This window comes from Anomaloglossus baeobatrachus, chromosome 4, assembly GCF_048569485.1.
Source record: "Anomaloglossus baeobatrachus isolate aAnoBae1 chromosome 4, aAnoBae1.hap1, whole genome shotgun sequence".
NCBI lineage: Eukaryota > Metazoa > Chordata > Amphibia > Anura > Aromobatidae > Anomaloglossus > Anomaloglossus baeobatrachus.
This window is the reverse complement of record NC_134356.1, coordinates 8,894,661-8,920,334: the sequence shown is the minus strand read 5'-3', so window position 1 is coordinate 8,920,334 and position 25,674 is coordinate 8,894,661. Positions and strand designations below refer to the sequence as shown.

Genomic DNA, 25,674 nt, shown 5'->3' with positions numbered 1-25,674 from the left:
TGCCGCTGCTCATACCTGTGTGCAGCTTGGATCTAAGCGCTGCTTGGACCCGTGCCGCTGCTCCTACCCGTGCCGCTGCTCCTACCCGTACCGCTGCTCCTACCCGTGCGTGCCGCTGCTCCTACCCCTGCTCCTACCCATGCGTGCCGCTGCTCCTACCCCTGCCGCTGCTCCTACCCCTGCTCCTACCCGTGCCGCTGCTCCTACCCCTGCTCCTACCCGTGCCGCTGCTCCTACCCCCGCTCCTACCCGTGCCGCTGCTCCTACGCCTGCTCCTACCCGTGCGTGCCGCTGCTCCTACCCCTGCCGCTGCTCCTACCCCTGCTCCTACACGTGTCACTGCTCCTACGCCTGCTCCTACCCGTGCGTGCCGCTGCTCCTACCTCTGCCGCTGCTCCTACCCGTGCCGCTGCTCCTACCCCTGCTCCTACCCCTGCTCCTACCCGTGCCGCTGCTCCTACCCCTGCTCCTACCCGTGCCGCTGCTCCTACCCCTGATCCTACCCGTGCACCTACCCGTGCCGCTGCTCCTACCCGTGCGTGCCGCTGCTCCTACCTCTGCTCCTACCCGTGCCGCTGCTCCTACCCCTGCTCCTACCCGTGCCGCTGCTCCTACCCGTGCCGCTGCTCCTACCCGTGCCGCTGCTCCTACCCGTGCCGCTGCTCCTACCTGTGCCGCTGCTCCTACCCCTGCTGCTGCAGGAAGATGGAAAAATCGAGACAAAACAAAATTACGTTTTTATTCGCTGCGTCTCCCCCCCAAAAATATAACAAAAAAAAAAAGGATCAAAACATCACACGTAATCTAGAATCACATTATATATAAATAATCTACAGCTCGGAACACAAAAACCGTCACCGCTCCAGAGAGGGGAAAAGAAAGTTACAGGTCTCTGAAAACAACAAAATCATCAGGTCACAATGACGTCTGTGGAAGGGTCCGGAATAGTATGAAGCAGATTCAGTGATCACTGGAAGAGCCGCGCCCCCAAAACTGCAGCTATCAGGAATGTAAGAAAGTGATGGATTAAGGAAACGGTGAGGAGGACGGGTGATGGCTGCAGCAGCGGTGAGGAGGACAGATGATGGTTGCAGCACTAGTGAGGAGGACGGGTGATGGCTGCAGCAGCGGTGAGGAGGACGGGTGATGGCTGCAGCAGCGGTGAGGAGGACGGGTGATGGCTGCAGCAGCGGTGAGGAGGACGGGTGATGGCTGCAGCACTAGTGAGGAGGACGGGTGATGGCTGCAGCACTGGTGAGGAGGACGGGTGATGGCTGCAGCACTGGTGAGGAGGACGGGTGATGGCTGCAGCAGCGGTGAGGAGGACGGGTGATGGCTGCAGCAGCGGTGAGGAGGACGGGTGATGGCTGCAGCACTAGTGAGGAGGACGGGTGATGGCTGCAGCACTAGTGAGGAGGACGGGTGATGGCTGCAGCACTAGTGAGGAGGACGGGTGATGGCTGCAGCACTAGTGAGGAGGACGGGTGATGGCTGCAGCACTAGTGAGGAGGACGGGTGATGGCTGCAGCACTAGTGAGGAGGACGGGTGATGGCTGCAGCAGCGGTGAGGAGGACGGGTGATGGCTGCAGCAGCGGTGAGGAGGACGGGTGATGGCTGCAGCAGCGGTGAGGAGGACGGGTGATGGCTGCAGCAGTGGTGAGGAGGACGGGTGATGGCTGCAGCACTGGTGAGGAGGACGGGTGATGGCTGCAGCACTAGTGAGGAGGACGGGTGATGGCTGCAGCACTAGTGAGGAGGACGGGTGATGGCTGCAGCACTAGTGAGGAGGACGGGTGATGGCTGCAGCACTGGTGAGGAGGACGGGTGATGGCTGCAGCACTGGTGAGGAGGACGGGTGATGGCTGCAGCACTGGTGAGGAGGACGGGTGATGGCTGCAGCACTGGTGAGGAGGACGGGTGATGGCTGCAGCACTGGTGAGGAGGACGGGTGATGGCTGCAGCACTGGTGAGGAGGACGGGTGATGGCTGCAGCACTGGTGAGGAGGACGGGTGATGGCTGCAGCACTGGTGAGGAGGACGGGTGATGGCTGCAGCACTGGTGAGGAGGACGGGTGATGGCTGCAGCACTGGTGAGGAGGACGGGTGATGGCTGCAGCACTGGTGAGGAGGACGGGTGATGGCTGCAGCACTGGTGAGGAGGACGGGTGATGGCTGCAGCACTGGTGAGGAGGACGGGTGATGGCTGCAGTTCTGGCGATCACTTGTCAGCTTTTATTTTTTTATTTTTGGAAAAAAACAAAAACAAACAAAACATCAGAGGGCGGCGTTATGAAGTGGGCGTGGCCAGCATACTGATAGTAAATGTGGCGCATTGTGTATCAGACATGCGCCATTCACTCCAGTATGAACAGGATTAATGCGGGCAATCCCCCTCCCCCATACGGCAGAGCGGCGCTGCAGGGAGGCTCCACAGCCCGGTGTGCACCGGCCGCTACAATCCCGCCCTCTGCACTGCGGCCGCTGCGGTACTTACCGGGATTCAGCAGAGAAGGAATAAAGCGCCGCTACCGGCAGCAACGTCACAGCGTCCTACATTTGAATGCGCATGCGCCGCTAGGACACATTGGTTATCAAGCAATGGGCGGGCAGTAAGCTGCACGCATGCGTACTGCGATAGGGAGAGGCCATGCTGAAGGAGCCCTGATTGTAAAAGGAGGCGGCCATCATGGGGAAGCCAAGAGCATTCTACAGAATACTGCAGGCCCTCAGTACGGGTGGAGCAGACTGCGGTGTCTCATATTCTCATATTACAGGTGGAGCAGACTGTGGTGTCTTATACTGTCACATTACAGGTGGAGCAGACTGTGGTGTCTTATACTGTCACATTACAGGTGGAGCAAACTGTGGTGTCTCATATTCTCACATCACAGGGGAGCAGACGTGGTGTTTTATAATCTCACATTACAGGTGGAGCAGACTCTGGTGTCTTATACTTTCACATTACAGGTGGAGCAGACTGTGGTGTCTTATACTTTCACATTACAGGTGGAGCAGACTGTGGTGTCTTATAGTCCCACAATACAGGTGGAGCATACTGGGGTGTCTTATAGTCCCACAATACAGGTGGAGCAGACTGTGGTGTCTTATAGTCCCACAATACAGGTGGAGCATACTGGGGTGTCTTATAGTCCCACAATACAGGTGGAGCAGACTGTGGTGTCTTATAGTCCCACAATACAGGTGGAGCATACTGGGGTGTCTTATAGTCCCACAATACAGGTGGAGCAGACTGTGGTGTCTTATAGTCCCACATTACAGGTGGAGCAGACTGTGGTGTCTTATAGTCCCACATCACAGGGGAGCAGACGTGGTGTTTTATAATCTCACATTACAGGTGGAGCAGACTCTGGTGTCTTATACTTTCACATTACAGGTGGAGCAGACTGTGGTGTCTTATACTTTCACATTACAGGTGGAGCAGACTGTGGTGTCTTATAGTCCCACAATACAGGTGGAGCATACTGGGGTGTCTTATAGTCCCACAATACAGGTGGAGCAGACTGTGGTGTCTTATAGTCCCACAATACAGGTGGAGCATACTGGGGTGTCTTATAGTCCCACAATACAGGTGGAGCAGACTGTGGTGTCTTATAGTCCCACATTACAGGTGGAGCAGACTGTGGTGTCTTATAGTCCCACATTACAGGTGGAGCAGACTGTGGTGTTTTATAGTCCCACATTACAGGTGGAGCAGACTGTGGTGTTTTATAGTCCCACATTACAGGTGGAGCAGACTGTGGTGTCTTATAGTCCCACATTACAGGTGGAGCAGACTGTGGTGTTTTATAGTCCCACATTACAGGTGGAGCAGACTGTGGTGCTTTATAGTCCCACATTACAGGTGGAGCAGACTGTGGTGTCTTATAGTCCCACATTACAGGTGGAGCAGACTGTGGTGTTTTATAGTCCCACATTACAGGTGCAGCAGACTGTGGTGTCTCATATTCTCTGATCACAGGTGGAGCAGACTGTGGTGTTTTATAGTCCCACATTACAGGTGGAGCAGAGTGTGATGTTTTATAGTCCCACATTACAGGTGGAGCAGACTGTGGTGTCTTATAGTCCCACATTACAGGTGGAGCACACAGTGGTGTCTTATACTGTCACATTACAGGTGGAGCAGACTGTGGTGTTTTATAGTCCCACATTACAGGTGGAGCAGACTGTGGTGTTTTATAGTCCCACATTACAGGTGGAGCAGACTGTGGTGCTTTATAGTCCCACATTACAGGTGGAGCAGACTGTGGTGCTTTATAGTCCCACATTACAGGTGGAGCAGACTGTGGTGCTTTATAGTCCCACATTACAGGTGGAGCAGACTGTGGTGTTTTATAGTCCCACATTACAGGTGGAGCAGACTGTGGTGCTTTATAGTCCCACATTACAGGTGGAGCAGACTGTGGTGCTTTATAGTCCCACATTACAGGTGGAGCAGACTGTGGTGTTTTATAGTCCCACATTACAGGTGGAGCAGACTGTGGTGTCTTATAGTCCCACATTACAGGTGGAGCACACAGTGGTGTCTTATACTGTCACATTACAGGTGGAGCAGACTGTGGTGTTTTATAGTCCCACATTACAGGTGGAGCAGACTGTGGTGTTTTATAGTCCCACATTACAGGTGGAGCAGACTGTGGTGCTTTATAGTCCCACATTACAGGTGGAGCAGACTGTGGTGCTTTATAGTCCCACATTACAGGTGGAGCAGACTGTGGTGTTTTATAGTCCCACATTACAGGTGGAGCAGACTGTGGTGTTTTATAGTCCCACATTACAGGTGGAGCAGACTGTGGTGTTTTATAGTCCCACATTACAGGTGGAGCATACTGGGGTGTCTTATAGTCCCACAATACAGGTGGAGCAGACTGTGGTGTCTTATAGTCCCACAATACAGGTGGAGCATACTGGGGTGTCTTATAGTCCCACAATACAGGTGGAGCAGACTGTGGTGTCTTATAGTCCCACATTACAGGTGGAGGAGACGAAGAAGAAACAGAGGACGGAAGCCGAGAGCGTTCAGCGCTTTACGCTGGTAGAGGATAGCGCTGCAGTTGTGCTGTGCCGCCGCTAGATGTCAGTGTGCGCAGGTTTCTGAGCGGTGACCGGGTGATTGTGCTGTCAGATGTCACCCGTAGAGCGATACTTCGGGGGGGAGGGGTTAACTCCATCAGGGAAACGACTCCTGCAGTAGGAATGAGACGCCGCTTTTATTCTGTGCTGCCCAGAACTACACGTGATCAACGAGCGTGAGAAAAGGAGCCCGAGGACACGACCGACCGGGAGGAGCGGGTCTTGTCCTGAGCGCGACCTTCCCTCCTGGTTTGCTGCTTCCGGTGACGCTCAGGAACATTCAGAAACCTGGAAAAAAGAAAAAAAAAAAGCAACAAAAATGAAGACACCGTCTTCAACCGCTTATTAGATGTTTATGCTCCGCCCCCTCTTCCGTCATTGGCTAGCTCTTGCTGCCAATGATGAATAAAATTAGGCAACCACGAATGAGCTGCAGGGGGCGGAGCGCAGACGTTTCATAGGGCACATGTCTTTCTCACCCAATAGAGCAGCGATGTGACAGCAGTGCTCATTTGCATGGCCGGGCTATAAATACGGCCGCTCTGGGAGGAGCAGGATCATTATTCTCTCTCCAGTGAAGAGATCTCTCCTCTCATCATGCCTGAACCCGCCAAGTCTGCGCCTGCGCCCAAGAAAGGCTCCAAGAAAGCCGTGACCAAGACTCAGAAGAAGGACGGCAAGAAGCGGAGGAGGAGCCGGAGGGAGAGCTATGCCATCTACGTGTACAAGGTGCTGAAGCAGGTGCACCCCGACACCGGCATCTCCTCCAAGGCCATGGGCATCATGAACTGCTTCGTCGGTGATATCTTCGAGCGCATCGCAGGGGAAGCCTCCCGCCTGGCGCACTACAACAAGCGCCACACCATCACCTCCCGGGAGATCCAGACCGCCGTGCGCCTGCTGCTGCCCGGAGAGCTGGCCAAGCACGCCGTGTCCGAGGGCACCAAGGCCGTCACCAAGTACACCAGCGCCAAGTGATCACCATTCACCACCACCGCTGCTCCACCCCACAAAGGCTCTTCTAAGAGCCACAACATTGTCTACAGCAGAGCTTTATACTGCATTACATGGGGGTTATACAGTATAATGTGCGGTATACAGGGGCCGCCACACTGTCTACAGCAGAGCTTTATACTGCATTACATGGGGGTTATACAGTGTAATGTGCGGTATACAGGGGCCGCCACACTGTCTACAGCAGAGCTTTATACTGCATTACATGGGGGTTATACAGTATAATGTGCGGTATACAGGGGCCGCCACACTGTCTACAGCAGAGCTTTATACTGCATTACATGGGGGTTATACAGTGTAATGTGCGGTATACAGGGGCCGCCACACTGTCTACAGCAGAGCTTTATACTGCATTACATGGGGGTTATACAGTGTAATCTGCGGTATACAGGGGCCGCCACACTGTCCACAGCAGAGCTTTATACTGATTACATGGGGGTTATACAGTATAATGTGCGGTATACAGGGGCCGCCACACTGTCTACAGCAGAGCTTTATACTGCATTACATGGGGGTTATACAGTGTAATGTGCGGTATACAGGGGCCGCCACACTGTCTACAGCAGAGCTTTATACTGATTACATGGGGGTTATACAGTGTAATGTGCGGTATACAGGGGCCGCCACACTGTCTACAGCAGAGCTTTATACTGATTACATGGGGGCTATACAGTGTAATGTGCGGTATACAGGGGCCGCCACACTGTCTACAGCAGAGCTTTATACTGATTACATGGGGGTTATACAGTATAATGTGCGGTATACAGGGGCCGCCACACTGTCTACAGCAGAGCTTTATACTGATTACATGGGGGTTATACAGTATAATGTGCGGTATACAGGGGCCGCCACACTGTCTACAGCAGAGCTTTATACTGATTACATGGGGGTTATACAGTATAATGTGCGGTATACAGGGGCCGCCACACTGTCTACAGCAGAGCTTTATACTGATTACATGGGGGTTATACAGTATAATGTGCGGTATACAGGGGCCGCCACACTGTCTACAGCAGAGCTTTATACTGCATTACATGGGGGTTATACAGTGTAATGTGCGGTATACAGGGGCCGCCACACTGTCTACAGCAGAGCTTTATACTGATTACATGGGGGTTATACAGTGTAATGTGCGGTATACAGGGGCCGCCACACTGTCTACAGCAGAGCTTTATACTGCATTACATGGGGGTTATACAGTATAATGTGCGGTATACAGGGGCCGCCACACTGTCTACAGCAGAGCTTTATACTGCATTACATGGGGGTTATACAGTGTAATGTGCGGTATACAGGGGCCGCCACACTGTCTACAGCAGAGCTTTATACTGCATTACATGGGGGTTATACAGTGTAATGTGCGGTATACAGGGGCCGCCACACTGTCTACAGCAGAGCTTTATACTGATTACATGGGGGTTATACAGTATAATGTGCGGTATACAGGGGCCGCCACACTGTCTACAGCAGAGCTTTATACTGCATTACATGGGGGTTATACAGTATAATGTGCGGTATACAGGGGCCGCCACACTGTCTACAGCAGAGCTTTATACTGCATTACATGGGGGTTATACAGTGTAATGTGTGGTATACAGGGGCCACCACACTGTCTACAGCAGAGCTTTATACTGATTACATGGGGGTTATACAGTGTAATGTGCGGTATACAGGGGCCGCCACACTGTCTACAGCAGAGCTTTATACTGATTACATGGGGGTTATACAGTATAATGTGCGGTATACAGGGGCCGCCACACTGTCTACAGCAGAGCTTTATACTGCATTACATGTGGGTTATACAGTATAATGTGCGGTATACAGGGGCCGCCACACTGTCTACAGCAGAGCTTTATACTGCATTACATGGGGATTATACAGTATAATGTGCGGTATACAGGGGCCGCCACACTGTCTACAGCAGAGCTTTATACTGATTACATGGGGGTTATACAGTGTAATGTGCGGTATACAGGGGCCGCCACACTGTCTACAGCAGAGCTTATACTGATTACATGGGGGGTTATACAGTGTAATGTGCGGTATACAGGGGCCGCCACACTGTCTACAGCAGAGCTTTATACTGATTACATGGGGGTTATACAGTGTAATGTGCGGTATACAGGGGCCGCCACACTGTCTACAGCAGAGCTTTATACTGCATTACATGGGGGTTATACAGTATAATGTGCGGTATACAGGGGCCGCCACACTGTCTACAGCAGAGCTTTATACTGATTACATGGGGGTTATACAGTGTAATGTGCGGTATACAGGGGCCGCCACACTGTCTACAGCAGAGCTTTATACTGCATTACATGGGGGTTATACAGTGTAATGTGCGGTATACAGGGGCCGCCACACTGTCTACAGCAGAGCTTTATACTGCATTACATGGGGGTTATACAGTATAATGTGCGGTATACAGGGGCCGCCACACTGTCTACAGCAGAGCTTTATACTGCATTACATGGGGGTTATACAGTGTAATGTGCGGTATACAGGTGCCACCACACTGTCTACAGCAGAGCTTTATACTGATTACATGGGGGTTATACAGTGTAATGTGCGGTATACAGGGGCCGCCACACTGTCTACAGCAGAGCTTTATACTGCATTACATGGGGGTTATACAGTGTAATGTGCGGTATACAGGGGCCGCCACACTGTCTACAGCAGAGCTTTATACTGATTACATGGGGGTTATACAGTGTAATGTGCGGTATACAGGGGCCGCCACACTGTCTACAGCAGAGCTTTATACTGCATTACATGGGGGTTATACAGTGTAATGTGCGGTATACAGGGGCCGCCACACTGTCTACAGCAGAGCTTTATACTGATTACATGGGGGTTATACAGTGTAATGTGCGGTATACAGGGGCCGCCACACTGTCTACAGCAGAGCTTTATACTGCATTACATGGGGGGTATACAGTATAATGTGCGGTATACAGGGGTCGCCACACTGTCTACAGCAGAGCTTATACTGCATTACATGGGGGTTATACAGTGTAATGTGCGGTATACAGGGGCCGCCACACTGTCTACAGCAGAGCTTTATACTGCATTACATGGGGGTTATACAGTGTAATGTGCGGTATACAGGGGCCGCCACACTGTCTACAGCAGAGCTTTATACTGCATTACATGGGGGTTATACAGTATAATGTGCGGTATACAGGGGCCGCCACACTGTCTACAGCAGAGCTTTATACTGCATTACATGGGGGTTATACAGTGTAATGTGCGGTATACAGGTGCCACCACACTGTCTACAGCAGAGCTTTATACTGATTACATGGGGGTTATACAGTGTAATGTGCGGTATACAGGGGCCGCCACACTGTCTACAGCAGAGCTTTATACTGATTACATGGGGGTTATACAGTGTAATGTGCGGTATACAGGGGCCGCCACACTGTCTACAGCAGAGCTTTATACTGATTACATGGGGGTTATACAGTGTAATGTGCGGTATACAGGGGCCGCCACACTGTCTACAGCAGAGCTTTATACTGCATTACATGGGGGTTATACAGTGTAATGTGCGGTATACAGGGGCCGCCACACTGTCTACAGCAGAGCTTTATACTGCATTACATGGGGGTTATACAGTATAATGTGCGGTATACAGGGGCCGCCACACTGTCTACAGCAGAGCTTTATACTGATTACATGGGGGTTATACAGTATAATGTGCGGTATACAGGGGCCGCCACACTGTCTACAGCAGAGCTTTATACTGATTACATGGGGGTTATACAGTGTAATGTGCGGTATACAGGGGCCGCCACACTGTCTACAGCAGAGCTTTATACTGATTACATGGGGGTTATACAGTATAATGTGCGGTATACAGGGGCCGCCACACTGTCTACAGCAGAGCTTTATACTGATTACATGGGGGTTATACAGTGTAATGTGCGGTATACAGGGGCCGCCACACTGTCTACAGCAGAGCTTATACTGATTACATGGGGGGTTATACAGTGTAATGTGCGGTATACAGGGGCCGCCACACTGTCTACAGCAGAGCTTTATACTGATTACATGGGGGTTATACAGTATAATGTGCGGTATACAGGGGCCACCACACTGTCTACAGCAGAGCTTTATACTGATTACATGGGGGTTATACAGTGTAATGTGCGGTATACAGGGGCCGCCACACTGTCTACAGCAGAGCTTTATACTGATTACATGGGGGTTATACAGTGTAATGTGCGGTATACAGGGGCCGCCACACTGTCTGCAGCAGAGCTTTATACTGCATTACATGGGGATTATACAGTGTAATGTGCGGTATACAGGGGCCGCCACACTGTCTACAGCAGAGCTTTATACTGCATTACATGGGGTTATACAGTATAATGTGCGGTATACAGGGGCCGCCACACTGTCTACAGCAGAGCTTTATACTGATTACATGGGAGTTATACAGTATAATGTGCGGTATACAGGGGCCGCCACACTGTCTACAGCAGAGCTTTATACTGATTACATGGGAGTTATACAGTATAATGTGCGGTATACAGGGGCCGCCACACTGTCTACAGCAGAGCTTTATACTGATTACATGGGGGTTATACAGTATAATGTGCGGTATACAGGGGCCGCCACACTGTCTACAGCAGAGCTTTATACTGATTACATGGGGGTTATACAGTGTAATGTGCGGTATACAGGGGCCGCCACACTGTCTACAGCAGAGCTTATACTGCATTACATGGGGGTTATACAGTGTAATGTGCGGTATACAGGGGCCGCCACACTGTCTACAGCAGAGCTTTATACTGCATTACATGGGGGTTATACAGTGTAATGTGCGGTATACAGGGGCCGCCACACTGTCTACAGCAGAGCTTTATACTGATTACATGGGGGTTATACAGTGTAATGTGCGGTATACAGGGGCCGCCACACTGTCTACAGCAGAGCTTTATACTGCATTACATGGGGGTTATACAGTGTAATGTGCGGTATACAGGGGCCGCCACACTGTCTACAGCAGAGCTTTATACTGATTACATGGGGGTTATACAGTGTAATGTGCGGTATACAGGGGCCGCCACATTGTCTACAGCAGAGCTTTATACTGCATTACATGGGGGTTATACAGTGTAATGTGCGGTATACAGGGGCCGCCACACTGTCTACAGCAGAGCTTTATACTGATTACATGGGGGTTATACAGTGTAATGTGCGGTATACAGGGGCCGCCACACTGTCTACAGCAGAGCTTATACTGCATTACATGGGGGTTATACAGTGTAATGTGCGGTATACAGGGGTCGCCACACTGTCTACAGCAGAGCTTTATACTGCATTACATGGGGGTTATACAGTATAATGTGCGGTATACAGGGGCTGCCACCCTGTCTACAGCAGAGCTTATACTGATTACATGGGGGTTATACAGTATAATGTGCGGTATACAGGGGCCGCCACACTGTCTACAGCAGAGCTTTATACTGCATTACATGGGGGTTATACAGTGTAATGTGCGGTATACAGGGGCCGCCACACTGTCTACAGCAGAGCTTATACTGATTACATGGGGGGTTATACAGTGTAATGTGCGGTATACAGGGGCCGCCACACTGTCTACACACAGAGCTTTATACTGCATTACATGGGGGGGATTGGTGGGTATACAGTGTTATAAGGATTATATTGCACTTTAATAAATTTCAAGAACAAGATGCGCTATTGTGTACACTGTTCCACTAAACTGTTTGCACTATATCGGGATATTGCACTATGTATACACCACTATGTCGGGATATAGCACCGCCTTCTGTATATTCTGCAGTCGGTCACTGTTGCTTTGTGGGTTTTGTTACCGTTTCCCCGGTTGTTTTCTAGTGATGGGGGAGGGGCTGTTTTCGGTGACATTTCTCTGGTGATGGGGGAGGGGCTGTTTTCGGTGACATTTCTCTGGTGATGGGGGAGGGGCTGTTTTCGGTGACATTTGCGCTTTGTCACTGATTTTCCTGGGATATTTCTCGTCCTGTGAACCCGGGCGGAGGCGTCTGATCAATGATCTATTTACAGGTCTGAATCCCACATTGTATCAGCGCTGGGATCTTGTGTCCTCCCCTCAGTGTAGATTGTCAGCTCTTATGAGCAGAGATGTATTTACTTGTGTCATTGTATTTTCTATATTTATATTTGAACCTCTGAATTGTGAAGCTGCGGAATGTGAGATGTGAGCACAAAGGAAGAAGCGGGAAATTCAAACTATCCAACAGCTCTGTGCTCAGCCAATCAGCAGAGGAAGGGGAGGAGTTAAAATGGAGATTTAGCAAAAATAAATAAATATCCCAGTAATCCGTTCTCCCTGCGCTTCTCTCCTTTTGTCTTTTTCTCGGATATAAATTGATGAATCGCCCGATCTGGAAACTGTGATGTCCCTGCGTGTCTCCGCTGTGATGTCCCCGTGTCTCCGCTGTGGACGCTGTGATGTCCCCGCGTGTCTCCGGTGTGGACGCTGTGGTGTCCCCGCGTGTCTCCGCTGTGGACGCTGTGATGTCCCCGTGTGTCTCCGCTGTGGACGCTGTGATGTCCCCGTGTGTCTCCGCTGTGGATGCTGTGATGTCCCCACGTGTCTCCGGTGTGGACGCTGCCACTAATCCGGAGCCTCCTGAGAGGAAAGAGACCGGCCGGCGACCCCGCGTGTCACACAGGAGGGGAAGAAGCGTGCAGATATTGAGCGGGAAGTTCAAATTCAGGTTTTAGCCAATCATCACTTTGCAACAAGTCTCTGGGCCGCCCACATGTTGCTTCGGGTTATAGGCTCCACTGTTAACCCTTTATCGGCCAAGTGATAAGACACGTATCGGGAGACATCACAGGCAGAGTATAGGGATCAGTTTACACTGCTGGAGCAGCCGATCTCGGGAGAGGAGCAGAATCTGTATAATCTCATATGACTGCATTACCCCCATTATAGCGCTGTATCCACAATCTATTCCTCATATAGTGTTTAGCAGACATGGCCGTATACGTCCTATATCCATATATTGCTTATTACTCCAGACGGTATTCTATCCTATACACTCCGCTGTGAAAAACTACACGAAGCGCCAAAACAGCGCTGAATATCCTTCCACCAGACTTCATCAGTAGTGATGAGCGAGCATGCTTGTCACTACTCGGTACTCGCACGAGTATCGCTGTACTCGGGCTGCTCGGCGGGGACCGAGTAATCTCGCGATACTCGTGCTGTACTCGTGGTCTTCATTTCTGCATGTTGGCGCTCTTTTGAGAGCCAGCCCTCATGCAGGGATTGGCTGGCAGACCACTGCAATGCCACAGCCCTGTTAGTTGTGGAATTGCAGTGATTGGCCGGCCCGCACAGTGTGACCGAGCCTTTATACCGGCGGGCGCGCTGTGCTCTGCTCACAACTATCCAGACAGTCAGTGCAGGGAGAGTGTCGCTGCTTCAGGGAAAGCTTTGCGGCCCTTTATAGTTAGTTCCGGAGCAGGGCTGCAAACAGTGTGACCAAAAGTCCTTCTCAGGACTATTCTAGTTGTATACAGGCAGGCAGGGTATAGCCAGGTCGGAGTACAGTAGCAGAGTCCTTCTCAGGACTATTGTTGCTATATACAGGCAGGGTATAGCCAGGTCGGAATACAGGCTAGTGACCAGAAGAGTCCTTGTCAGGACTATTGTAGCAGTATACAGGCAGGCAGGCAGGCAGGGTATATAGCCATTCCTAGTGGTGACCGTATACCAGCCTTCATCATATCTGGGGCTGGTGTACACAGTCTAAAACAGTCCAGATAGTGTCAGACTTCTCAGTAATTGTCGCTCCTAAAAACCAGTTAGGTTCTTATTGCGTCCGTGCTTGCATTTAAAAACCGCACGTGTGTGGCAGTCGGTGGCAGCGTCAGGCTCCATATTGTCCCTGGATAGAGACGTGCATGATGGCCTGTAAACATGAAGTGCCCATTGTAAGGAAGTGGGTCTATTGTAGTATAGCCCTTAGGCAGGGCAGCCAAAAATTTGGAGGCTCCACATTGTCCCTGGATAGAGATGTGCATGAGGGCCTCAAAACATTGTTCCCATTGCAAAGGAGCGGGTCTCCTGTCGTTGTAATGCCCATTCAGAAAGAATGGGCGAAAAAATTTACCATTGGGGGTATACCTGAAACAAAGGCCTAACTATTGTAACGGTCACCATGATGGCGCATGAGGAGAAGGAGGAGCAGTCCAGCGATTAGCCAAAGTCCAGAAGTGTGTTACCATGGGTGAGTGGAGGTACATGGCAAATTCCCGTTACAAACTTTAAATTCCGCTCTCATTTGCTGGTGGTGTGGTGAAGTCTGGCCCAATCCAACCCTTGTTCATCTTGATCAGAGTCAGCCTGTCAGCATTTTCAGTTGACAGACGGGTGCGTTTATCTGTAATGATTCCACCTGCGGCACTAAAAACACGCTCTGACAAAACGCTAGCGGCAGGGCAGGCCAGGACTTCCAAGGCGTAGAGAGCCAATTCATGCCACGTGTCCAGCTTGGATACACATTAATTGTAAGGCACAGAGGAATGTCGGAGTACAGTTGTTTGATCTGCAAGGTACTCCTTGAGCATCTGGCCAAACTTAGGATTTCTTGTGGCACTACCCCTCACCTCAGGGGCTGTGGTATGTGAGGGGCTGAGAAAACTGTCCCACATCTTAAAGACTGTTCCCCTACCTCTGGCGGATTGGACTTGTGCCCCTCTCGGCTGTACGCCTTGGTTGTCCACTGATTCCTGACCTATGCCGCTAGCGTTTTGTGAGGGGAATGCTTTGCCTACTTCCGTGACTATGGCCTTCTGGAACTGCTGCATTTTGCCTGACCTCTCCGCCTCGGGAATAAGTGACATAAAGTTCTCCTTTTAGCGTGGGTCTAACAGTGTTACCAACCAGTAATGATTGTCGGCCAAGATGTTCTTAACGCGAGGGTCACGAGACAGGCAGCTTACCATAAAGTCAGCCATGTGTGCCAGACTCTTAACAGCCAGAGGACAGGGTAGATGATGAGGAGGAGGAGGAGGAGGACAGCATGTTCAGTCATCGTGTTGGTCAGGATACTGAAGTGATTTCAGTATCCTGACCAACACGATGACTGAACATGCTGTCCTCCTCCTCCTCCTCCTCATCATCTACCCTGTCCTCTGGCCAGCCACGCTGAACCGAGGATATGACTGCATGTCATATCCTCAATTTGGCCGGAGAGTTGCTCCATGTCTTCATCCTCCTCCTCGTCATAGTCCTCCACTGCACGTTGTGATGAGACGAGGCTGGGCTGTGTGTTATCACCCACACCCACTACTGTTTCTTGCTCAAACTCATCGCGCTCCGCCTGCAATGCATCATGGTTGTTTTTTGAGCAGAGACCATTTTAGAAGGCAGAGAAGCGGTATGGTGACGCTAATAATGTCGTCATCGCCGCTCACCATCTTGGTGGAGTCCTCAAAGTTTTGGCGGATGGTGCATAGGTCGGACATCCATCTCCACTCCTCAGGTGTTATGTGTGGAGTTTGACCCATTTCCCGACGGCTTAGGTGATGCAGGTACTCAACAACTGCCCTCTTCTGCTCACATATCCTGACCAACTTGTGCAGAGTTGAATTCCAACGCGTGGGGACATCACACACCAGTCTGTGAGCCGGAAGATGCAAACGGCGTCTTAAGCCGGCAAGGCCGGCTGAAGCAGTAGGTGACTTTCGAAAATGTGCAGACAGGCGGCGAACTTTTACCAGCAGATCAGACAGCTCTGAGTATGACTTTAGAAACCGCTGAACCACGAGGTTGAGCACATGGGCCACGCATGGAACATGTGTCAGCTGGCCTCGCCTCAAAGCCGCCACCAGGTTCCGGCCATTGTCACACACGACCTTTCCTGGCTTTAGGTTCAGAGTTGTGAGCCAGTGATCTGCCTGCTGTTTCAGAGCTGTCCACACCTCTTCTGCATTGTGGGGTTTGTCACCTATGCAGATTAGCTTCAGCACTGCCTGTTGCCGCTTCGCCGAGGCAGTGCTGCAGTGCTTCTGTGTCGCCCTGGACAAGCCAGGGGCCACAGAGCACAACACTTAAACACCCCACACTCCCTGCAGGCATATCATAGTCAAAACACAAAATCCTTGTTGCCTTCCCCAGGGGCTGTTGTCCACACCAGGGGGTGGAGCCAGGCGGTTGGTCTCCACCCACCGAGGAGGAGGGAAAACACAGGCAGTGAGAGTTAAGCTAAGGAAGTGGAAGGAGGAAAGTAGTAGAGAGGAGAAAAGTGACAGCAAAGAGCCTGAAGTTGGTCCGGGTGTGTGGCCCGGACAGGACAGCAAGGTTGGCAGGATGTGGTGACCGTCTGCAGTGGAGGCCGATTGGAGTCTGCCGTAAGGACCGTGGACGGGTGGTGACCCGGCCGTACCGGACCGGTATACAAAGAGAAGCCAGCACCATTGGCAGAGGACTTTCGGATCCCGGCAAGGCTTGGTGTCGCCGTGAATTTGCCAAATCCGTTAGTGAAGGGGACCTCAGGGTTTCCAAACAGCCAAGTCCAGATAGAAGGCAACCGTCCAACCGTGAAGGGGAGACACCGCCACCGCCAAGGGCAACCGTCTCCCAGGGCCAGCGCCTGTGGGCAAAAGGGGCTCCTCCAGCCCATATCCAGGTCGGGGAGCGGGTTACCGTTGGGAAACCATCACTACCAACACTTAACTTAGGTGCAGGGAGAGACAGTCATCACTAACCTGCAGGGAGGAACAACCGCAGCCGTCCGAGGGACCCGTCCATCCAGCCACTTGTTTTACCGTGAACTGTGTCATCATCATTGGGCTGAGTGAGTACCTCCGTGCCGTGCGGCACAGCGCTGCCCCTGCGACCCTGCACCTCATCAGGCCCCGCAACCCGCCTGTCATCCATCTCTACCCCATCACCAGGCCCCGGGACAACCAACCCCCCTACCCACGGAGGGGAGAAATAACAACAAAGCTGCTCCCTGTCACAGGCTCCCGGGATCCCCGTCCAGAGCAGCGGTGGTGTCCACACAATCACCACAACCGTGGGTGGCGTCACGGACAATATCCCCAAAACCCAAACCACCCCTTTTCACTCACGGGCGAGTAGCGCCGCTCGAGTCCCCGGGATCCGGCCATCGCTCGAGCCAACGAGCAGCAGCAGCCGTAGAGCAGCGTCAGCCGGACCCGAGCAGTGGGAGAGCGCACCGTCCCCTCCTCCGCCCGCGACACTTCCAGCTTGGGACTGGTGTGGAGGGTAAAGTGGATCAGGATGCGCAGGAGGAGGAGGAGGCTGAGGAGCATGACATTCCGGAGCTGTAGAGTGTGGGTGAAACCCTGACTGAGGTAGGGCCTGCAAAACTTGGTGTGTGAAGGACGTGTTCCGTCCCTCGCTCAGACTGGGTCCCAGCTTGCACAATATTAACCCAGTGTGACGTCAACGAGATGTAGCGGCCTTGCCCACATGCACTTGTCCACGTGTCTGTGGTTAGGTGGACTTTGGCTGAAACAGCGTTGTTCAGGGCACGTGTGATGTTTTGTGACACGTGGTTATGCAATGCGGGGACGGCACACCGGGAGAAATAGTGGCGGCTGTGGACCGAGTAACGTGGGACAGCTGCCACCATCAGGTCGCGGAATGCTTCTGTCTCAACCAGCCTAAAAGGCAACATTTCCAGCGCAAGCAGTCGCGAAAAGTTAGCATTTAGAAGTGTGGCATGTGGGGCGTTGGCAGTGTATTTGCACCTGCGTTCAAAGTTTTGCTGAATGGATAACTGAACGCTGCGCTGGGACAAGGACGTGCTTGATGATGGTGTTATTTCTGCGTGGGTAACTGCAGGTGCATGGCCGGAGGAGGCTTGTTCGCAGGCAGCATGGACAGAGGATTGGCTCACATGCACAACCAGCGAAGACGTAGCAGTGACATCAGCAAGCACTGCTCCTCGACTCTGTTGTACTTCCCACAAAGTCGGGTGCTTGGCTGACATGTGCCTGATCATGCTGGTGGTGGTCAGGCTGCTAGTTTTGGTACCCCTGCTGATGCTGGCATGGCAGGTGTTGCAAATGGCCTTTTTAGAATCATCTGGAGCCAACTTAAAAAACTGCCAGTGTCAGAGTTCCGGGTTTTCCAGTTTTCTTTTGAAAGAGCTTGCCCTTTGTTAACATGGAGTTTTCTGTTCTGTTGCCCTACTTCCTGTCCATCTGTTTAAAAGCCGCCCCTAAAGCTTAGTCCAGTGCCTGAGTATACTGCTTCCTGTGTGCTCCTGCCCTGCAGCTTTTGGTTCCTGATTGTTATTCGGATCCTCTTGGAAAACAACCGACACCGACTCTGGACTTCATCTGGTATCATCTAGCTGTGCCCGGACTCCGTTTGCCGTCTTTGGTCGGCACTTCTGCCCGGTTCCTTCCGTTTAATACCACTCTGGACTCACATCACGTACGGACATTTTTGGACTTACCTATTGCCCTTTTGTGTCCCGGCTGCTGCGCATTTAGGGCTTCTGGGGTGATTGCCAGACAGTCCCTGTATAGGGATTCGCTCTTGGTGGTCTCCCTTGGGGAGTCCGGTGCGCGGTCCCGGGAATTCCCTTTCGCTCCGTCCCTGGAAGGTATTTCCTGTATTTATGTTCTACTGTGTTTTTGTTCCGTTTATGTACATATTTGCTGGTTGCATATTATAAATGTCTTGCACCAAGAACTCGTCTCTGGTTGTCATTGCCCTAACGCAATCGAAATCCTCAATACATACAATAGTATTACAGCCAGACTCGGGAAGACCTAACATTTGTACAGGCACCTTGTGTCGTCGTGTTGTTCCGGGGAACAGTTGCCTGACGTGTGCCTGTGGCCACCACTCTGCTTCTTACTGCCTGTTGGGATGCTACGCCTCCCTCCCCCTGTGCACTGCTGTCCTCGCTCTGCATATCCTCCTGCCAGGTTGGGTCAGTTACTGGATCATCCACCACGTCGTCTTCCTCTTCCGCACCCTGCTCCTCCTCCTGACTTCCTGACAATTGTGTCTCATCATCGTCCACCCCTTGTTGAGACACGTTGCCAACTTCGTGAGAACGTGGCTGCTCAAATATTTGGGCATCTGTACATACAATCTCGTCATGGCCCACTTCAACAGGAGCTGGCGAGAGGCCAGAATTTGTGAATGGAAACGTGAACGAACAGCTCTTCCGAGTGTCCAAGTGTGGGATCAGTAATGTCCGTGGACGTGTACTCGGCCTGGTGGTAGGAAGGAGGATCAGGTTCTGAAATGTGCGGTGCAGTATCACGGCTACTGACACTTGACCGTGTGGAAGACAGAGTGTTTGTGGTGGTGCCAATATGACTGGAAGCATTATCCACTATCCAACTAACAACCTGTTGACACTGGTCTTGGTTCAAGAGCGGTGTACTGCTGCGGTCCCCAAGAATTTGGGACAGGACGTGCGAGCGACTAGATGTGGCCCTTTGTTGTGGCGAAATTAGAGCTTGCACACAACCTCGGTCTCTGCCTGCACCACCATCACGTCCACTTCCTTGTTCGTTCACAACGCCCTTGCGCATTTTGCAATGCTGTGCTGATGTGTATTCACTAGACTTGTGCGTTATATCCAAGTTTGTGCAAATCGTGCACCTGTACGCTGCCACCGACAGGCACACACGTGCGGTTTTTAAATGCAAGCACGGAGGCACTAAGAACCTAACAGGTCTCTATCCAGGGACAACGTGGAGCCTCCCAATTTTTGGCTGCCCTGCCTAAGGGCTATACTACAATAGACCCACTTCCTTACAATGGGCACTTCAGGTTTACAGGCCCTCATGCACGTCTCTATCCAGGGACAACGTGGAGCCTCCCAATTTTTGGCTGCCCTGCCTAAGGGCTATACTACAATAGACCCACTTCCTTACAATGGGCACTTCAGGTTTACAGACCCTCATGCACGTCTGTATGCAGGGGCATTGGTGAACCTCACAATTTTGGACTGCCCTGGCAAAGGAAAATACTACAAAGACTCACTTCCTCAAAATGGGCACATTAGACTCAAGAGGCCTTCATGTACGTCTCTTCTCAGGGACATCGGAGTGCCACACAATGTTTTCACGTAAAATCTTTCATGTATTAATCTCAAAAAGTAACATACACCAGCTCTATCTCACTATTGGGTATGTGCCCTTAACATTTCCGCCATGAAAAATCATTTTGGGGTCATTTTGGAAGGTTTTCTGGTGAGTCCGTAAAAATGGCGTAAAACGCGGACAAAATTGTTCACAGCTGTGACTTTTCAGTGATAAATGCTTCAAGGGGTCTTCCCCATGCTGTTGCCATGTCATTTGAGCACTCTTCTGAGACTTTTGTGACATTTTTAGGGTTTCTCCATGCTGCCGGGGGGTCATTTCACAAAAATACTCGGGTCTCCCATAGGATAACATTGGGCTCGGTGCTCGGGCCGAGTACACGAGTATCTTGGGAGGCTCGGCCCGAGCTTCGAGCACCCGAGCTTTTTAGTACTCGCTCATCACTAATCAGGATGTCTTTCCTTCTGCTCTCCTCTGCTGTATTTACTGTACACATGGATATATGCACTACACAGTGCTGAAAACATTGTGCATAGTGCTTTATATACTGCACACACTGCTCTATTATTATGGACACTGTGAGGCAGTGACAGGGTTAATATTTGAAAACCGCTATGTGTCCCCCAGAATGTGTCTGGAAACCCCTGAGATTGCTATAGCTATTACTGGGAGTATAGCACAAAGGGTAACAGGGAGACAGATCCCTCCTCCCAGTCCAGGTTTTGTAGCAATCCTCATGTCCAGCATTTTAGTTTAACCCCTTCACCCCCGGCCACTAAAACACCCTAATGACCGGGCCATTTTTTGCAATTCTGACCAGTGTCACTTTGACAGGTTATAACTCTTGAACGCTTCAACGGATCCTGGCGATTCTGAGATTGTTTTTTCGTGACATATTGTACTTCATGTCAGTGGTAAATTTAGGCCGATATTTTTTGCGTTTATTTGTGAAAATTTAGGAAATTTGGCGAAAATTTTGAAAATTTCGCAATTTTCAAACTTTGAAAATTTATGCCCATAAATCTGTGAGATATGTCACACAAAATAGTTACTAAATAACATTTCCCACTTGTGTACTTTACATCAGCGCAATTTTCGAAACAAATTTTTTTTCCGTTAGGAAGTTAGAAGGGGTCAAAGGTCATCAGCAAATTCTCATTTTTCCAACAAAATTTACAAAATAATTTTTTTAGGGACCACATTACATTTGAGGTGACTTTGAGAGGCCTAGGTGACAGAAAATACCCAAAAGTGACCCCATTCTAAAAACTACACCCCTCACACTGCTCAAAACCACATCCAATAAGTTTATTAACCCTTTAGGTGCTTCACAGGAACCAAAGCAATGTGGAAGGAAAAAATGAAAATTTTACTTTTTAACACAAAAATGTTACTTTAGCCATAAAATTTTCATTTTTACAAGGGAGAAAAGAGAAAGTACACAATACAATTTATTGTGCATGTTCTCCTGAGTACGCTGATACCCCATATGTGGTAAAAATCAATTGTTTGGGCGCACGGCAGAGCTCGGAAGGGAAGGAGCGCCATTTGAATTTTTGAACGCAAAATTAGCTGCACTCATTAGCAGACGCCATGTCGGGTTTGAAGACCCCCTGAGGTGCCTAACCAATGGAGCTCCCCCACAAGTGACCCCATTTTGGAAACTAGAGCCCTCAAATAATTTTTCTAGATGTTTGGTGAGCACTTTGAACCCCTGGGGGCTTCACATAAGTTTATAGCGTTGAGCCGTGAAAAGAAAAAAAATTTTTTTTACCACAAAACGGTTGCTTCAACTAGGTAGCTTTTTTTTTCACAAGGGTAACAGGAAAAAATGCACCATAAAATGTATTGTGCATTTTCTCCTGAGTACGCAGATACCTCATATGTGGTGGAAATCAAATGTTTGGACACACAGCAGTGCTCGGAAGGCAAGGAGCGCCATTTGAATTTTTGAGTGCAAAATTAGCTGCACCTGTTAGCGGACGCCATGTCGGGTTTGAAGACCCCCTGAGGTGCCTAAACAATGGAGCTCCCCCACAAGTGACCCCATTTTGGAAACTAGAGCCCTCAAATAATTGTTCTAGATGTTTGGTGAGCACTTTGAACCCCTGGGGGCTTCACAGAAGTTTATAGCGTTGAGCCGTGAAAAGAAAAAAAATTTTTTTTACAACAAAACGGTTGCTTCAACTAGGTAGCTTTTTTTTTCACAAGGGTAACAGGAAAAAATGCACCATAAAATGTATTGTGCATTTTCTCCTGAATACGCAGATACCTCATATGTGGTGGAAATCAAATCTTTGGACACACGGCAGTGCTCGGAAGGCAAGGAGCGCCATTTGAATTTTTGAATGCAAAATTAGCTGCACTCATTAGCGGACGCCATGTCGGGTTTGAAGACCCCCTGAGGTGCCTAAACAATGGAGCTCCCCCACAAGTCACCCCATTTTGGAAACTAGAGCCCTCAAATAATTTTTCTAGATGTTTGGTGAGCACTTTGAACACTTGGGGGCTTCACAGAAGTTTATAGCGTTGAGCCGTGAAAAGAAAAAAAATTTTTTTTACCACAAAACGGTTGCTTCAACTAGGTAGCTTTTTTTTTCACAAGGCTATCAGGAAAAAATGCACCATAAAATGTATTGTGCATTTTCTCCTGAGTACGCAGATACCTCATATGTGGTGGAAAGTAATTGTTTGGGCGCATGGCGGGGCTCAGAAGAGAAGGAGCGCCATTTGACAGCAAAATTGGTTGGAATCATTAGCGGACGCCATGTCACGTTTGGAGACCCCCTATGGTGCCTAAACAGTGGAGCTCCCCCACAAGTGACACCATTTTGGAAACTAGAGCCCTCAAAAAATTTTTCTAGATGTTTGATGTGCACTTTGAACACCTGGGGGCTTCACAGAAGTTTATAGCGTTGAGCCGTGAAAAGAAAAATTTTTTTTTTTTACCACAAAACAGTTGCTTCAACTAGGTAGCTTTTTTTTTCACAAGGGTAACAGGAAAAAATGCACCATAAAATGTATTGTGCAATTTCTCCTGAGTACGCAGATACCTCATATGTGGTGGAAAGTAATTGTTTGGGCGCATGGCGGGGCTCAGAAGAGAAGGAGCGCCATTTGACAGCAAAATTGGTTTGAATCATTAGCGGACGCCATGTCACGTTTGGAGACCCCCTATGGTGCCTAAACAGTGGAGCTCCCCCACAAGTGACCCCATTTTGGAAACTAGAGCCCTCAAATAATTTTTCTAGATGTTTGATGTGCACTTTGAACACCTGGGGGCTTCACAGAAGTTTATAGCGTTGAGCCGTGAAAAGAAAAATTTTTTTTTTTTACCACAAAACGGTTGCTTCAACTAGGTAGCTTTTTTTTTCACAAGGGTAACAGGAAAAAATGCACCATAAAATGTATTGTGCATTTTCTCCTGAGTACGCAGATACCTCATATGTGGTGGAAATCAATTGTTTGAGCGCATGGCGGGGCTCAGAAGAGAAGGAGCGCCATTTGACTTTTCAAACGCACAGACGCAGTGCACTGATCGGCCGCTGCAGGACGCACGGTCGGATGCGATAAAAAAAAGCGTCGGGGATACGTAAAAAAAAAAAAAGTCACGCCAAAAATTGACCATGGATGCAGATCCGTTATGTGCATCCCTGATCAGCGCTTGGCGGGATGCACGGACGGATGCGATACAAAAAGCGTCGCAAATATGGAAAAAAGTCACGCCAAAAATTGACCATGGATGCCGATCCGTTATGTGCATCCCTGATCAGCGCTTGGCGGGACGCACGGATGGATGTGATACAAAAAGCGTCGGGGATACGGAAAAAAAAAAGTCACGCCAAAAATTGAGCAGGGATGCCGATCCGTTATCTGCATCCCTGATCAGCGCTTGGCGGGACGCACAGACGGATGCGATACAAAAAGCGTCGGGGATACGGAAAAAAAAGTCACGCCAAAAATTGAGCAGGGATGCCGATCCGTTATCTGCATCCCTGTTCAGCGCTTGGCGGGACGCACGGACGGATGCGATACAAAAAGCGTCGGGGATACGGAAAAAAAAAAAAAAGTCACGCCAAAAATTGAGCAGGGATGCCGATCCGTTATCTGCATCCCTGATCAGCGCTTGGCGGGACGCACGGACAGATGAGGTGTAAAAATGGACAGGGGATACGGAAAAAAAAAAAAAAAGTTATACTCACAGTACCCAGAGGACTAGCAGGAGGAACACTGACCAGAAGAGCTGCAGAGGAATAGATGGCAGAGAGATGGACAGCTTTACAGGAGCAGCAGGCAGATCAGCAGAATGCCCAGGAAGGACCCAGCGATGGACGCAGATGTGATCAGGCCGGTGAAGACAGGTAAGAGGACGTCGGGGGAGAGCAGAGGGGGAGAGGGGGGGGTGAGAGCAGAGGGGGGGTTGAGAGCAGAGGGGGGGGTGTGAGAGCAGAGGGGGGGGGGGTGAGAGCAGAGGGGGGGGGTGAGAGCAGAGGGGGAGACCGGAGAGGGAGCTGCAGAACAGAGATAATGGGGGAGGCAGTCAGATCGCGGGGGGAGCAGATCGGGATGTCGGGGGGGGGGGGGGGGGGTTGGGGGGAGCAGATCGCGGGGGGGGCACGGCAGGGGCTACCATGGCAGCGCGCAGGGGCACCACGGGAGCGCGCAGGGGCACCACGGGAGCGCGCACGGGCTGGCTGCAAAGTGAGCACAGTACTCACGTGCAGCAGCGGTGACAGCTAGGGCGGCGGCGGCGGCAGCAGCGGCGGTGGCGTGGTACCACAAGTACCAGCCACTGCACGCTGCAGACATGTTGGGGGAGGGCTCGCAGGCCAGCACAGGCCTGGGGAGGGCGGCCACGGGCAAATCACACCGCCCCACTGCACACTGATTGGAGCGATTGCGCGTCATAGCACGATCGCTCCAATCAGTGCTGCAGGGGCTGGGGGAGACATGTTTGAGGTCCACCTATGATATGCTGCAGCAGCTGCGGCATCTCATAGCTGGATCTCACAGGATCGCACTAATTCGGGCATTATTTTTGCCGAAATTAGTGCGATCGATGTGGTTGGCGGTTCAGATTTGAACAGCCAATCACATCGATCGTCGATAGGGGGTGGCGATGCCGCCCCCCCTAGGGTCAAGCAAAGGTCCCCTGCTGTAAGAAACAGCAGGGGACATCATTTGAAAGCCGTTGCTATGGCCACGGCAATCAAATGAAGTTTAGGCAGTAAAATTACGTCCCTGGTCGTTAAGTCACGTTAAAATAGGACGTAATTTTACTGCCCGCGGTCGTGAAGGGGTTAAATCTTACAGAGCACATCAGGGTGTGTCTCAGTTGAGAGCCAGGCTTGTTGAAGCTAACACATGCTGTGTGAGCGGAGCTGGCTCTGTGTGGAGTGAATGTGACACCCTGGACCCCAGGGATCACAGGTAATAACACCTACCACATACACACACACCCCCATCCCTTGTGAGGACACACCCATCACCCGAAAGGG

General features: G+C 50.8%; 2 protein-coding genes across 3 annotated transcripts in view; one reads left to right on the top strand and one right to left on the bottom strand.

The window, feature by feature from the left end:
• B3GALT6 (beta-1,3-galactosyltransferase 6) overlaps window positions 1-25,674 on the bottom strand; it is a 41,163-nt gene that overhangs the window by 2,376 nt on the left and 13,113 nt on the right. The window contains exon 1 of one of the 2 annotated variants that reach the window (XM_075341956.1): window positions 2,496-2,578. The exons of the other annotated variant lie outside the window; for it this stretch is intronic. The gene's annotated coding sequence lies outside the window, so the exon portion shown is untranslated. Of the gene's footprint in view, window positions 1-2,495; window positions 2,579-25,674 lie in introns of those variants that run through there. 2 annotated transcript variants of the gene reach the window in all.
• Window positions 5,677-6,092, top strand: LOC142300939 (histone H2B 1.1-like). The gene has a single exon (XM_075341955.1). It carries the CDS (start codon window positions 5,690-5,692, stop codon window positions 6,068-6,070), a length of 381 nt encoding a protein of 126 aa, XP_075198070.1. The 5' UTR covers window positions 5,677-5,689; the 3' UTR covers window positions 6,071-6,092.